Source organism: Scomber japonicus, chromosome 18 (assembly GCF_027409825.1).
Source record: "Scomber japonicus isolate fScoJap1 chromosome 18, fScoJap1.pri, whole genome shotgun sequence".
NCBI lineage: Eukaryota > Metazoa > Chordata > Actinopteri > Scombriformes > Scombridae > Scomber > Scomber japonicus.
The window spans coordinates 16332017-16346991 of record NC_070595.1 but is presented as its reverse complement, the minus strand read 5'-3'; the positions used below and the strand labels follow the sequence as shown (position 1 = coordinate 16346991).

Genomic DNA, 14975 nt, shown 5'->3' with positions numbered 1-14975 from the left:
AAGTTGTAGATTTCCACCCTCCTGTTGGCTACAAATTCTTGAGTCTACGCCCAACATTTATGGCAGAAGAGTACTAGTGATTATGATTTCAGAGGTATCGAAACTACACAATGCCATCATAAGTTTCTAATTTGAGTCTGCCTTTATCAATTTCATAATCCCCTACTTTCCTACAATTATATATTATTGATCATGAATGTCTCAAATAATGTCAAACAGTAATGACTGATTGAAGCATTATAATTATGTTTGAAACAGATATTTGCATCTCTGGATGACTGAGATTCAACTGAATTTTTTTTAATCACAGATGAAGAAACTGACCTAGAAAGTCTCCTGTGTCTCGATGATCAAGAAATCGCCAAACTGATTCCAAAAACGGGACCAAGGTCAAAATTCAAAAAGAGACTCAAGTCATTAATGGTAAAGTTCTGCACTGTGTATATACTTCACACAAATGTATTTGGTCTCATATTATTACCGTATTTTCTGTTGTATGATGGTGGTGGCCTAAGACTTTTGCACAGTACTGTACTATAATGCATTAAAAGTAATGCATTACTGCCCAAAACCGGTAACAAATATGATCCAATGTACTCAGAACATTTAGCAAGTCTGAAAAGTTGGGGTGGCTAGAAAGTGCAGAACAGCTTGCAAAATCTAACTTTAGCAAGCTAAAAATGATACTGAAAAAATACTAATGACAATAATTATTGTTATATTAGGTTGTGCTGAGATGAAATTTAGGTATTCTTCAGCACTCCTAAAAAGTCTAAAATTGTCAATTGCACTCCCCATTTCCAACATCCCTGTGCAAGCTGTCCACCCAACTAAATGGAGTCACAGCAGTAATGAAACTAACCCATCTGTCGTCCCATTCTTGTCGTGTTTGTTGGAACATTTGTTGTTATCTTATTAATTCATCTGTGATATTCATTCATAAAAAGTTTCTGATATGTGTTTTAACATAAGGCACATGACAGAAAGACCTATATGAATCATGTGGGACCTGTCTTTGATCTCTGTTTTTATATTATACTTATCTTGCTAAACTTGCTCTGTGGGTAGGGAGGAGAGTATGCTGGCGAGAGGTGGAGACAATATAAAAGAAAGAGCTCTAGGTAGATCAAACACCAGAGTCATGTTAGTGCTTTAAGGAGGAACAGACAACATGTAAGTAAACTACTATTTTGTCCTTATTTCGTATTGATAACCTAATCAATAACATAGTTTTGATTTATTAAGTCAAACACTGATTAAACTGTTGTGTAACCAACATAAAACTGAAAGCTATGCTTACATTTGAACAGTATAAATTGTGAGTTCTCCTAACCCCTCAACTCAAAAGAGTCTTCCTACATGCTGAGTGTAATTTTACTACTTTAAAAAACGAATTATTTTACACATTATTTAATTTTAAGTTTTAAATCCCCAATGTCTGCAAATGTTTTCTGTCTTATATTACAAAACTGAATGGTTTTTGAGTGGAGGGAAGGTACCATTTAACATGTTTTTGCTTTGGCAAAATGGCATTATTAAACTTGAACTCATGAAATGTTCTGTTAGTATGAAATATAACTTTAATGAAATATCTTTTGAATTTAACTTCCTTACCTACAAACCACATATTATGAAAATAACAACCTTACTGACATTTTCTAACAAAACAAGTACTTATAAATATGCGAAACTACAACCTTGTGGAGTGGAAATGATTTTCATAACAGTAAAACAAGTTCAGAGGCCAACGGCAAGAGCAGGCTTGTTGTGATATGAATGGAGAGAGAGTAAGTGCTGCTCCCAAATGAACTGGGTTTGTAAGGCTCACTTTACCGCCAGCATGCATTAAAGTGTTTCTTTTTCCGGAGGCACCATAGTCCAACACTGCAATTGTGGCCAACTTTTACAAAGGTTGGGCTTACAGTAAGACACACAAGTGAGAAAAGAGAGCAGCTACAGAACAGAGTCTGTTTAGCTAATATTTAGTTTAAGTTTGTTGTTTGTAGATTTCCAGCCACCTGTTGGCTACAAGTTATTGAGCCTACGCCCATCATTTATGGCAGAGGAGTACTAGTGATTATGATTTCAGAGGTATCGAAACTACAGAATGCCATCATAAATTTCTGATTTGAGTCTGCCTTTATCAATTTCATAATCCCCTACTTTCCTACAATTATATATTATTGATCATGAATGTCTCATATAATATCAAACAGTAATGACTGATTAAAGCATTATCATTATGTTTGTCTTTCAGTTGCTGTTCTCAGACATGGATGACTTTGTTCATACCACACTGACTGAATGGGGTCTCAGCGAGTTGATAGAGAAATTTAAAGGTAAAGTATAACCTTGCTTCTTTGGCATGAGCTGCCAATACTGAAAAATGAAAATACTTACAGACAGAAAAGACTGCAAAATTATTCTTCTGTACACCACTGACACATTGAGTTAGTAAAAAAGAGGGTCTCAGTGCAAGTAGCTATGAAATCAAGATTTAGATGTGACTGAATAATAATACAACAAAGAAATACAACCATACTAATAGCTCTGATAAGCTCTAATGCAATCAAAAATGTACAATGAATATCTCTGGCCACACATATTTCATTCTTAATGAAACAGACATCTGCTTCTCTGGATGACTGAGATTCAACTGAATATTTTTTAATCACAGATGAAGAAATTGACCGAGAAAGTCTCCAGTGTCTCGATGATCAAGAAATCGCCAAACTGATTCCAAAAACGGGACCACGGTCAAAATTCAAAAAGAGACTCAAAGCATTAAGGGTAAAGTTCTGCACTGTGTATATACTTCACACAAATGTATTTGGTCTCACAAAGTCTCACCAGTTACAATTTACAGGAGCATTTAATGATGTGTACAGAATTAAAATATCTCACTGATAATCATAGCATTAATGAGAATTTTATGAACATTCTTCACATTTTCTTTACCATTATGAGTTTAAAACCAGTTTGCTGTGTCTTTAGGGAGAGAAAACAACAATGAATCAGGAAACAGCCAGTGATTCTACCAAAGTAAGTTGAAGACAAGTTGTTTTGTGATTTTTATCTCACTGTTCAGTTTTCCAGTTTCATTGAATTATCACATGTCATTTATTGGATTACATTCATACACATTCTATTTTAAATGTCAACAGGAGAATGAAGAAGAAGCTGATCATGATGAGGTAAAGATGATATTGAATTTCACATGCACCTAATCAGGGATTGTGTCTCTCTTCTTCATGCATTTGCATTTAAAGCACTGAAGTCAGGCAAATTTATCTTGAAAGAATTGTCTCAGTTGATCACAATGTTACGGTAGCTCTGAAAGGCAGCTTCACTTTTTTGTGTCAGTGTTATACTAACTTTGATCACAGAAGGACACAAGGGTACCACTACCTCATGTTCTAAATAAGACTGAAAGGGCTTCCGTACAACGTTGTTGACTGAAGAAACGTAGATTGTAGGGTGGTCATGACAGTTTAGATGCAATCAAGACTGCAAATCTCAGTGTGTAAATTGTAAAGACGTGCTTATGTCCATCTGCAGGTTTTGCCCTCTACCAGTGACACAACTGATATAGGTGAGAACACAGTATCTAATTAAATATCTGTTGTGTTCACTGATGTCTTCAATGCATACCTGAAAGGCAGTGATGTTTTTCTTTACCAAACAACTATACTGAAAACAAATTTTAATAATGTGAGAGGAGCATGCTTTAACTATTCCTGGCTTATGTTTCAATTTATAAATAAAATCTATCAGGAAAGAGAAAGATGGCCCCTCAGTGTGAGTCAAGCATATCACCAGCTAAACGACGGCGTGACGCTGTGGGATCATTGACAGGTATTTATATTACTGTTAATCAATGGAAACTTACTTTGTTAAAAACCTTTTTTCATATTGATATTTCCGTGGAACCTATTTCATGCGATGGTGGTGGCCGAGAAATCACATATCATATTTACACTGTATATTTTTCTCACATTTTCTCTCTAATAATTGTACCCTTTATATTTATATTTATATCTTTATTATTTTGTTTTAAATGTATCTTTGCTGGGCAGGTACCACTAACATTTCACTAACCACTAACGTTTCACATTGTATTGTGTATAATTGTGTTTGATAATTATAGTCTATTTTTATATGTAAATGTTTTCATACCTTTATATTGTTTTTAAAATGTTCAAAATTAATAGGCAAAAAAATGTAAAGTAAGAATTTTGGGACTTTTTGGGTTTATACTTGAGGTATTACAGATTTAGAGTAAAGTACCAAAATGAAGTACCGTTGAGTACAGATACCAAACACTGGGTACCGGTACCGTTAAGATACTGTAGTTAGCTAGTAAACTATGACTTTGTCATTATTCCGTATTAATAACCTAATCCATAACATGGTTTGGATGGATTAAACTGTTGTTTAACCAACATAAAACTGAAAGCTATGCATTGAACAGTATAAATTGTGAGTGCCCCTAACCCCTCAACTCAAAAGAGTATTTAGATAGTACTGGTACAAAGCATCTTAACAATGGCCTTTAAAGCTTGCTGTATTTTTATTCTTTGGTAAGTGACCATGGTTAATAGCTGCTGATAAACTCTGAAGCACCCTAACTTGTACCAGATGTTCTTTTCCTACATTTTTTATCAAGACACCTCATTGTGCATGACATGTCATTATGCATTACCACTCAATGGATACACTGATGCAGGATTCCGGCTCACTTTATTTTTCTTTGACAGAACGCATCATATTGGCTGATGTGAAAAATATCATGACACATGTTAACAACAGACTATGTCAAGAAGACAACACAAGGCTCAATGCTTTCCTGAAGTAAGTATTCAATACGTTTTCCATATTCTATGTTGTATGGGCCTGGTTCCTCCTCTGGTCAGGTCTAATTCAGCTCTGGTGGAAACCTTTCACATCCTTTGTCAATCACAGACTCATTTTAAATGCACATAAGACAAAATATATGGTTTTCATGCCATTTACACTTTAAATGTAATTGTAATTAAGACCCACATTCAACATTTAACCCAAACAATTGTAATATGTCTATTTGAAAGCTAGCTGATCTTTACTAAGGTTTTTGTTTTTTTGTCTGTGACAGTGTGTTGTGCCTTATCACTTATCACTGTGTCATCCATCATTGTACTCTATGCTTAAAAGTTGAATGGCCTTCTATTTATACAAATCTTCATTGTCAAAGCATACACAATCTATGATAAAATGACTAATTGGCAAGCCTATTTACATTTTTAAGTGTATCACATCTTCCCATCCCAAAGAAAATGTCACTTGGGACCTGTTTGATGCTGCTTTGTTCATTACCCTTCTAGCAACACATTGCATTGTAGCTGCAGATGTTTTTCTTTTTTATTTTGTCTTTTATTTCATACAGTGTAGGCTAATACTGGCACTCTAGCCCAGTGGCGTGCACAGACATTTTGAAGGGCGGGGGTGAAAAGAAAAAAAGGGCACATGCAGCACGTTCTCGCCACTTTAGCGAGTGTTTTTGCCACCCAAGAGGGCAGTTGTATTTTGCCAACCAGGAGGGCAGTTTAGCATGCCTTTTTTGCCACTCAAGAGGGCACGCATTTTTCAACAATTGCACACCACTGCTCTAGCCTGCCTGCTACTGTCAATCAAACACATATATTTTCCAAATGAATGACCCATATTTCAACTCTTGTATAACAGGGATAAAATCAGTGATTTGGAGACAGACAAGAGGGAGCTGATTGGTGTCTTTGGTAAAAGTGGGGCTGGAAAGAGCTCTTTGATAAATGCCATCATCAAAGAGAAGAATCTTTTGCCCTCTGGAAGTGTCAGTGCATGTACCACGGTCATGATCAAGGTGGAGGCTAACATGCTAAACCAAAAGTATGAAGCTGACATTGAGTTCATTACAAAAGAGGTAAAATAAGTAAAGTAAACACGTTAATAAGTAATAATGTGTGTACTTGAAGCTAGTTCAGTTATATTTCTGGTTGCATTGCATGTTATTTAATTAACAGAATATGTTATTAATATCATCATTATTTCATTTTTTAGGAGTGGAAAGATGAGTTCTGGTCCTTGTTAAATTTTCATGTGAATAGTACGGATCAGGAGAGGGAGGAAGATGAAGACTATGGTGATGTTGCTGAAAAGCTGTCAGCACTATATGGTGATGACTGGAAAAACAAATCCCCTGAAAGCCTCATGGACAACAAATATTTCAAAGAAATTCCTGAATTTCACCAAGAAAACATCCAGAGGAGGAAGATTTTGACATGTGGATCAGTAAGTGATTTATTTAAAGCAGTACAAGTTATTTTAAAAAAAAGAGTAAACTTTATCCATCTGTCTTTGGTAATTACAAACCCATATGAAATTGACCCTTCTTTGGAAAATCATTGAGAAAATTGTCTACTAAATAGCAATTGATTGATTGATAGATATTTTGATTGATAGATATTTATTTTCGAACATGTGTAAAAAGAAAAAATCTATATATATATGTGTGTAACAATTTGTACATACAAAAGAAAGAAAGAAAAAAAGAATCATATAAATATATAAATATATATATATGCTGATATATAACCAAACACTGTACATTGTTCGAAAAAGGAATGGGAAGAAGTGCAATACTTTTTTAGTTTCCCACCAGCTTTTTAGCTGATCAATCTTTGTTAAGCGTTCTGTTACTTTCCTGAAGCGGTTCAAATATTTAACCTTTAATTAGCAGAACCAGACATAGCAAAAGGACATTATGAACATACAACATACATAGGCAGACAAACAAAAACAGCTACACCATCAGAAAGATCAGACATGAAGAGTTCGGTTTAGAACCTGCTCTATGTGTAAAGTGCCTTGAGATAACGTGTTGTGATTTGGCGCTATACAAATAAAGATTGATTGATTGATTGATTGATTGACATGACTAAATAGATTAATAGTTCAGAAAGAAGCTGCTAGAGATTCATTATAGAAAAGAAAACATGTTTGCACCAGAACAATTATTTGCTCATCCTAATTCATTTGAACGTATTGGTCACACGTATTGGTCACTGCAGTGGACAGCTCTTCAAAAGCTATGTTCTTATGTATGAAAAGGATTTGCTAGCATAGTTGCACTTCAGCCACAACAGTGGACACTAGTACGTCATCCCATACACCACCACTAAACCTGCAGTAACTTTTTTGGTTGTAGATCAGTTGATTTATGTTATTATAATGTAATAGTATATCATTTGGTGAAAGAAAAAAATCTGACTGTGGTTATTATAATCCATGCATGAAAGGGTTAAACTACTACTACTTGTATATAAATCATTTATTGGGCTAGAACCTAATTGTGTCCCATATGGAACTTTAGGTTACATTGATACAGTATATACACATACAGTATAATGTAATAAATATATCCTAAAGCTGATAATGTTTTATGTCTGTTACAGGCCAAAGAGCTATCTGCCAAACTTGTCAAATACACAAGAACCGACTCAAAGGAGGGAGCAGGTAAAGAAGTAAAGAAGTGGTACTGGCCACTAGTGAAGTGTGTGACTGTCAAGGTGCCTAATAAAGAACTTCTTCAGCATGTCACACTTGTGGATCTTCCTGGAAATGGGGACCGCAACAAGAGCAGAGATAAAATGTGGAAAGGGGTAAATTATTTCATTTGTTTTACTTTGTTATCTACAACATTACAAAACACTGATCAATGATTCATAATTGACATGCTATTTTGCACCTTCAGGTTGTTGGGAGTTGCTCTGCTGTGTGGATTGTGACTGACATTAATCGAGCAGCAACAGAGAAAGAACCCTGGGAGATCCTGAAAAGTACCTGTAGCCTCATGGGAAATGGTGGCGAGTGTCAGCAAATTCACTTCATCTGCACAAAGTCTGATCTTATAGAAGATATGGATGAACTGTAAGTGATTTAAGATGTTAAAATGATTACACACTGACATGTGGCACAACTAGTGTAAACACAAAGAAATACACACACACAGTATAATATTGTCACATTATTCTCTCTGTTCCTAGACAGGCCATTAAGTACTGCATGTGTTTTCAACCTGCAGTATGCTGAGCTTTCTGAGCCAATGCCTACTTCACATTTATTCATTTGTTCGATATATTCAATAATAATAATAATAATGATAATAATAATAATAATAATAATAATAATAATAATAATATTTCAATAATAGAGACATAAATAAATAGATATTTAATAAAGTGCAAATCTAACATTTCTTGAAAGGAAATTCCTCTAGCAATCAACAACTGCTTATAAATTCAACACAAATAACTAAATTGAAATAACTTTCAGTACACTTCCCAAGAATAACAGACCTGTGAAATACATCTGTCACTTTTCAATACAAATACTTTAGTTTGTAACAGGCGGAGGTTTTAACAAAACATCATTTTGACTTTTATTCTGAGGGGAGACATTTGGATACATTTACAAATGATGGTTTTAAATGCTCCTAATACTGTATGAGATGCCACATTTTTATAGTTCAGCAGCTGATGAGCAAATCTTGAAAAGGAACGTGCAAGCCAAGGAAACAGTGAAAGCTGAATTCAGAAAAATCCCCCAAATTAAGGTGAGTTTGATAAAATGGCAGAAAATTAAACATGGAGAGTGACTCTGTCTTACAATTAACCTTATTTTTCAGAAACAATTCAGTGATGCCTGCTTGACAGTGTTCACAGTGAGCTCCAAAGAGTTTCTAAAACAAAAATGTCTGAGTCCAGATGACACTGGTAGGTGAAGTCTCCAAACATGAACACTTTGTGCACAATACAAATACATGTTCGCTTTAGTTCACTTTAACCATGTTAATTTTTTTTTTAAAAAGAATGACTTTCCAATTTGTTTCAGAAATTCCCAAACTTCAGAAATTTCTACAAGATCTCAATGACTGTCACTCAGAGACATTAAACTATGTGTCTGGAGCTTATGGGATTCTCTCTCTGATTCAAGGAGCCAGATGTAGAGAAGTGGTAAGATCAAACAAATTGTCATTATTACAGAAAATAATTATATCTATAGCAAATAAGAAAGCTTGAGTAAAGTGAGCTCAGATTGAGTGAAAGACTTAAATATATGTGGCGTTGCTACGTTTTGATGCCCATTAAACACCATAAGGGTCTATAGGTAATGTCACCCCTGCAGAGATTTTAGTCATCAAGATATTCGATTCCCTGAATTGTGCTTGCTGCAGAGAGTTTATACAACCATATGAAGGGTGGTCATCCCCTGAAACATGATTTCATATATGAAAAATTAAATGACACATACTGCCTTATACAGTAATTATAGTTTCATTCCTTTAAATGCTGAAAAATGTGTGCTTGATTTCAGGCTTGCCAAAAAGAACAGGTGTGCAAAGACATTGAAAAAAGGTTGAGGCAGGAACTTGATAAAGTCAGAAAACCCATGGAAGAGGCCTGTAAGGTCTTTGAAAGATGCCTTTGTGAGGGGGTTGAAAATTCAAAAAGTTCATGTGGAAAACACTTGAAGAGCGTCTTAAATCCACCTGTACGTATCTGAGATATAATTACATGAAATTAAACACATTTTGCACCTGATTTAAATATGTTTACTATCTAAAATGTTTCTGTTGTTTCTATTTTGTTTCAGAGGGTATCAGGTAGTGGTTATCACAAAAGACTGAAGTGTGTTGTTGAGAACAATGGCATCCACAAACCAAAAAAAGGGAAAGAAATAAACCTCAATGTGAAGTTAGCATCAAGCCTGACTGACAGCATCGATGAGGAATTCAGGAAGACTTTCCCGTAAGAAACAATATAATGACATAAAACCATTTGTGGCTCATTTAACAAACTGTGGAGGATGTTTTACATTTTGAAAATACTATCTTATGTAACATTATACATACATACAAACTGCATTATTAAGTACAAGTTAGCTGTGTACTGTATAACTGTTAAACTCAACATTTTTCAGAAATGATGGAAATTGTGGACCATTCAACGGAGTCATCAATACATTTTCACTTGACACAGAGATGCTGATTGACAAGTACAAAGATGTGGAACTGCAGCTGATATTTCTCAAGACAGAGGTAAAACATGAGAAGAGAAGAGAAGCATCGTATCTGAGCTGTTAAATACAGTACAATGAAGATAAAAATGAACACTATTTCAACTATTTAAAACTGGAGATTTCCTCTGGAAAATTAACTGCTGCTCAAAAGCTGACCCTGCATGTCCATTTGACTTTTGACTTAGTATGTCTAGTTAAACAGGTTTTTACCTGTTTAACTAGACATACTAAACATTTGTAAAAGTTAAAAAAAATGTTTTATTTGTCTTATCTTTATTTTATCCTAAAATCTGGTTATTTTCTCTGCATTAGGAGGAAAAAATTAAGACAAAACTCCACAAAATCATCCGGGAGCGTAAGAAAAAAATCTACAGCAGTCTGACAGAGACAATCAAGGAAACCATGCTAGAATGCTATCAAAGTAAGAAAAAAGGAAATTACATATAACCTGACACCATAATAATGCATATAAAATAAGTCTAACAACAATTTTCTGATTCATTATAGAAGCAGCAAAATTTAGTGGAAATGACACGCTGAAAAACATGAGGGACATTATTGAGAGACATGTCTATGATGCAAAGAACACCATGTTTGCACAAACTAAAGATGTCATGTTGGCCCAGATGACGAAACTGAAAGTGTGTCACATTTTACAATACAAAATATGATGATAATAGCTAACAATATTATTTGTTTTTACTTTAAGACAGAAACAACTACTAATACTAATATTTTGTATGATTCAGTAGATTTTGCATGGAAAAAACTGTCTAACAAAGATTTTGATGCTGAATTAGGAGCACATCTTGAAGACTCTGCAGGAAACTATGCAGAAATCAATCGACCTGTCACTCAAGACAAATGATTTCTCAATCCCAGGTAAAGTGACATATCAAAATAAGACACCTAATCTAAAATTTATCTATATATATTTTTTTTTCTTTAATAAGGTCAACACATTTACAATAATGGGATGAATAATGCATTTGTTTTATACAATGTATTTTGTTTAGTTTTGTTGTTTGTGTGTTTTGCTTTTTTTAGATTTTGCAACAGAGCTTGAGATGTTGAAGCTATACCACATTGAATTAATGGGAAGTCCAAATGAAGAGACATCACTAATTAGGTAAAACTTTCATTAGAATAATGTTTTCAAAAGACCTGGAATATGAGATTGTCTTGTTCTGAATGTTAACGATGTTTTTAATTAATTAGCACTGATCCAAGCGTCCCGACAGCTGCACTGCAACAGCCAGAGCTGAGATAATTGTGCACAGGTATGTTATTGATCCAATTTCCAATGCTCCTCATTACTCACAGTCCTTTCTCGATGTATAAATTGTTTGTAAACCTAATGTTGACAAAGGATGATGTGACAGCTATGTGGTGCTTTTTCTCTCGTTTTAGGTTTGAGCACAGACCTGATCACACACTGAAGGTTCTTGTGTACACACTGATGAATGACATGAACTATTATTATTATTATTATCCTTTTTTTGTTTGTGTTGTTTTAATTTGTACTTTAATGAACTGTTTAATGAACAGTTTGAATAGCAAGCAGTGATTTCTTGTTTTTCTTGGGTTAGGGTTAGAGGGAAATGGGCGTAGAGAGAGATGACATGTCACAAAGGCCCCTTGATGGTGAGCAGTAAGGTCACTATGAGGCTCCAGAGACCTTTCATTTTTAAGATTGGCCTTTGTTGAATATATTTTCATTTTATTAACTGTTTTATTTCATATGTTTAATACTGGGATTTTAATGATTCATGGATGGATTTAACATAGACTTTAGATGTCCTAAAGAATGTTTTTCATGTAAAAGAATAAAAAATAATTTCCTTTTTGTCATATTTGAAAAATAGTGAAAATTTGAATAATAATCCAGTTACTTACTCATTCAGTTACTTACTAGGCTTCCATTGTTTCTCATATTTTATTATAGAGTCTGACTGCACTGATTCTAAATGTATAAAATATTTGACATGGTGAACTGTCCAATAAACTTAATAGTCAACTTTTGAGTGATGCAGTTTGTGATGTAGTTTCCTTACTCGTTGTAAATCAGTTGTGATTGTAAGATTGTCTAATTCTTCTTATGTAAAACCAACTAAATATTCTTATCTTGATGGCATATGTTTCAAGTTGATTTTATTTATAGAACAATTTAAAAACAGATTTTAAAAACAGATTTTGAATATGTATACACATTCAAGCATATAGACATATATATCCATAACACCTGCTGTGAAACACAAAGATAAAAAAAGAAACATGTTTGAATACAATTAAAAGCCAGTGAATAAAAGTGAGTATTAAGGTGCATCTTGAAAGCATTAACAGACTCTGGCAAATGGCTTCTGGCAGGCTTTCCCACTGAAGAAGGATGTATCCCAGACTTTTATTTCCACAAATGGGGCACAGCCAAGTTGGGAGGGTCTGGGTATTCAAAATACAAATCTATTTTGTGCTTCAACCATTTGAGTGAATGATGTCAAACCAACTGTATAACATACAGACTAATATCCCTCATAAAAAAGTATGAATAAAATTCTGCTTTTCTGCACTTTTGCAGCGATTACTCTCAAGATGTTCTCATTGAAACTTTTTGTCAGGTTTCCTGACACAAGTTCTGAAACTGGAGTAGGGATAAGGTTACTTATTTATGTTAATTGTACAAAATTGACGAAAAGATATATTTGAAAAATAATCCTTGTGGCACATGAGGGATATTAGGCAAAGTGAGCATCACGATCCCATTCTCTCTCACTATCTCCAAAGACTTCAGTGAGATGTGTGCTGAATGGTTGTCAAGGATCAGTAGTAGTGGATGATCCTTGGAGCAATTTGTTTGTTGGACAACATACTCCAGGTACATGTAGAACACCTCCTCATTTATCCAACCAGATTTTGTTGCAGTCGCGATTGATCCAGTCGGTGCTCCTCTGATAAAGTGCTCATGGTATATAACACGCGGGAATATGAACATGGGGAGGATTGTGTTCCCTGTAGCATTGACAGCACACTCTACCGTTACAAGCTCTCCTCTTTTACCAGATGTGACTGAGCCAATTTGCTTTTTCCCCATCTGTGTCACAATTTGCTTTGGTTTCTGTACAGATGAGATTTTACATTTTAGAGGACACATAAATTTCCAATTAGACTACAAAATTATTTCTCACCTCAAGCATCAAATACCAGTCCATCACTGATGTCAGGTTATCAAAGAACAGAGTGACATTGTGTTCATTGAAGGCAGTGGCCTTTGCCAAGGATGTGGCCTCTGGTGTCCGGCATGATAGATGTTGTCGGTTTTTGAACAACTCAAGCCAATCCACTGCTATTTTGCTATGCTAGGTTTATGACCTCATGTTTTAGCTCATAGATACCACAAATGGTTTATAAAACAAATTTAAAATGATCTATTTTGGTCTAAACACAATTCTCATGAAATTTATGATATACTAAATTCACAAGTGAAAAATGTTTTTTTTGGAAATAAATGTCTGACCACTTTACCCATGTGGTTCTTACCTTCACAGACTCCATGAAATGATGCCTTCCTCCTAAATATTTGGTCACATGATCAATGTTTTTACTATTTCCTAGCAACAAGGGGTGGCTCAATTTACCCTTTGGCTCAATTTAGTCTACCCTAGTCTCCCTACCTTCTGTGTCTTCATGTAATTCCAGACTGCTTTGATGATGTTGAGATCAGTGCTTTATGAGGACCATATCATCTGTTGAAGGATTCATCGCTCCTCTCAATCAAAATAGTTATTCATGATTCTGGCTTTATGTTTGGGGTCACTGTCATGCTGCAAAAAATATTTAGGACTGATCAGATACCTTTCTGATGATATTGCGTAATGGATAAGAATCTAAACATCTATAGTGACTAAAACCTTTTCACAGCAGGAGGGTTGTGACTGAAATGTTATGAATTATCAAGACACTACGATGGAGTAAAACCTTTGCACAGTGTATGATAAGGGTTATGAATGTTATGAATAAGCGAGACACTAAAAGTTACATTGAACCACTGATAAATGTTTGTGAAGCAAACTTGTCAGAGAGATATTCATATGAATATGAAACATTACTTCTTCACTCAAAATTACTGCTGGTGCTACTCAGTGTTTAATGAGCATTCAGTAGGATTGACAAAAAATAATATCAGTGGTATGATACCAGAAAACCACACACAGATTATGTTGTAGTAAAACAGGTTCAGCAAGTGTTTTAAGGTTAGTTTACTTCAGGGCAAACTGATTTTCTTTCAGTTTGCATGATTTGTTTTCTGTTTTGGGTGTGCGCAATGATGACACTGTACACTAGGAAGAAATAAATGATGTTTGCACGCAATAAGAACAAACAATAAGATGTAAGATTAGCACAGAATTAATTTATGATCTTGTATCTGCAACACATACATACAGTATTTCTACAACATATTGGCCAAATTCTCAAAATACTTGTAAATGTTTGTAATCAGTGCTAATTTCTGAATCAGAATCACTGTCCGGCTACAGGGCTAAATGAATGAGACATGCTTGGGCGTTGCTATCAAAACATGGACTGTCAATGCAGTGCATGTAAGAGCGCAGCATCCTTAGTTCTGTGTTGCTGCTTATTAGAAAGCAACACAACCCCCCCGCCCCCCTACTTCAGGGCAAACTGATTTGCTTTCAGTTTGCATGATTCATTTTCTGTTTTGGGTGTGTGCAATGATGACACATCTGCTGTTGACTTCTGACACTGTACACTAGGAAGAAATAAATGATGTTTGCACGCAATAAGAACAAACAAGATTTAAGATTAGCACTGAATTAATTCGGGATTTTGTGACTGCAACACTTAATGCATTACATCTACACCAT

At 34.7% G+C, this 14975-nt stretch overlaps 1 protein-coding gene across 1 annotated transcript; it reads left to right on the top strand.

The window, feature by feature from the left end:
• Nucleotides 1-2272: 2272 nt before the first annotated feature.
• LOC128379258 (nuclear GTPase SLIP-GC-like) lies at nucleotides 2273-11365 on the top strand. The gene is made up of 20 exons (XM_053338883.1): nucleotides 2273-2339; nucleotides 2678-2790; nucleotides 3559-3592; nucleotides 3775-3855; nucleotides 4758-4851; nucleotides 5722-5938; nucleotides 6076-6306; nucleotides 7470-7676; nucleotides 7769-7944; nucleotides 8542-8629; nucleotides 8702-8789; nucleotides 8908-9029; nucleotides 9391-9567; nucleotides 9670-9824; nucleotides 9997-10114; nucleotides 10408-10516; nucleotides 10603-10736; nucleotides 10896-10977; nucleotides 11143-11224; nucleotides 11314-11365. The coding sequence occupies exons 1-20, from the start codon at nucleotides 2273-2275 to the stop codon at nucleotides 11363-11365; spliced, it is 2427 nt and encodes an 808-aa protein (XP_053194858.1).
• The last annotated feature ends 3610 nt before the right edge of the window (nucleotides 11366-14975 follow it).

Excerpts from the sequence above, each read along its gene's own strand:
- LOC128379258 (XM_053338883.1), top strand. The coding sequence starts at position 2,273 with ATGGATGACTTTGTTCATACCACACTGACTGAATGGGGTCTCAGCGAG. Across the intron at positions 3,856-4,757 it reads CGCTGTGGGATCATTGACAG|AACGCATCATATTGGCTGAT; the intron begins GTATTTATATTA and ends TTTCTTTGACAG. Across the intron at positions 8,630-8,701 it reads GAAAAATCCCCCAAATTAAG|AAACAATTCAGTGATGCCTG; the intron begins GTGAGTTTGATA and ends CTTATTTTTCAG.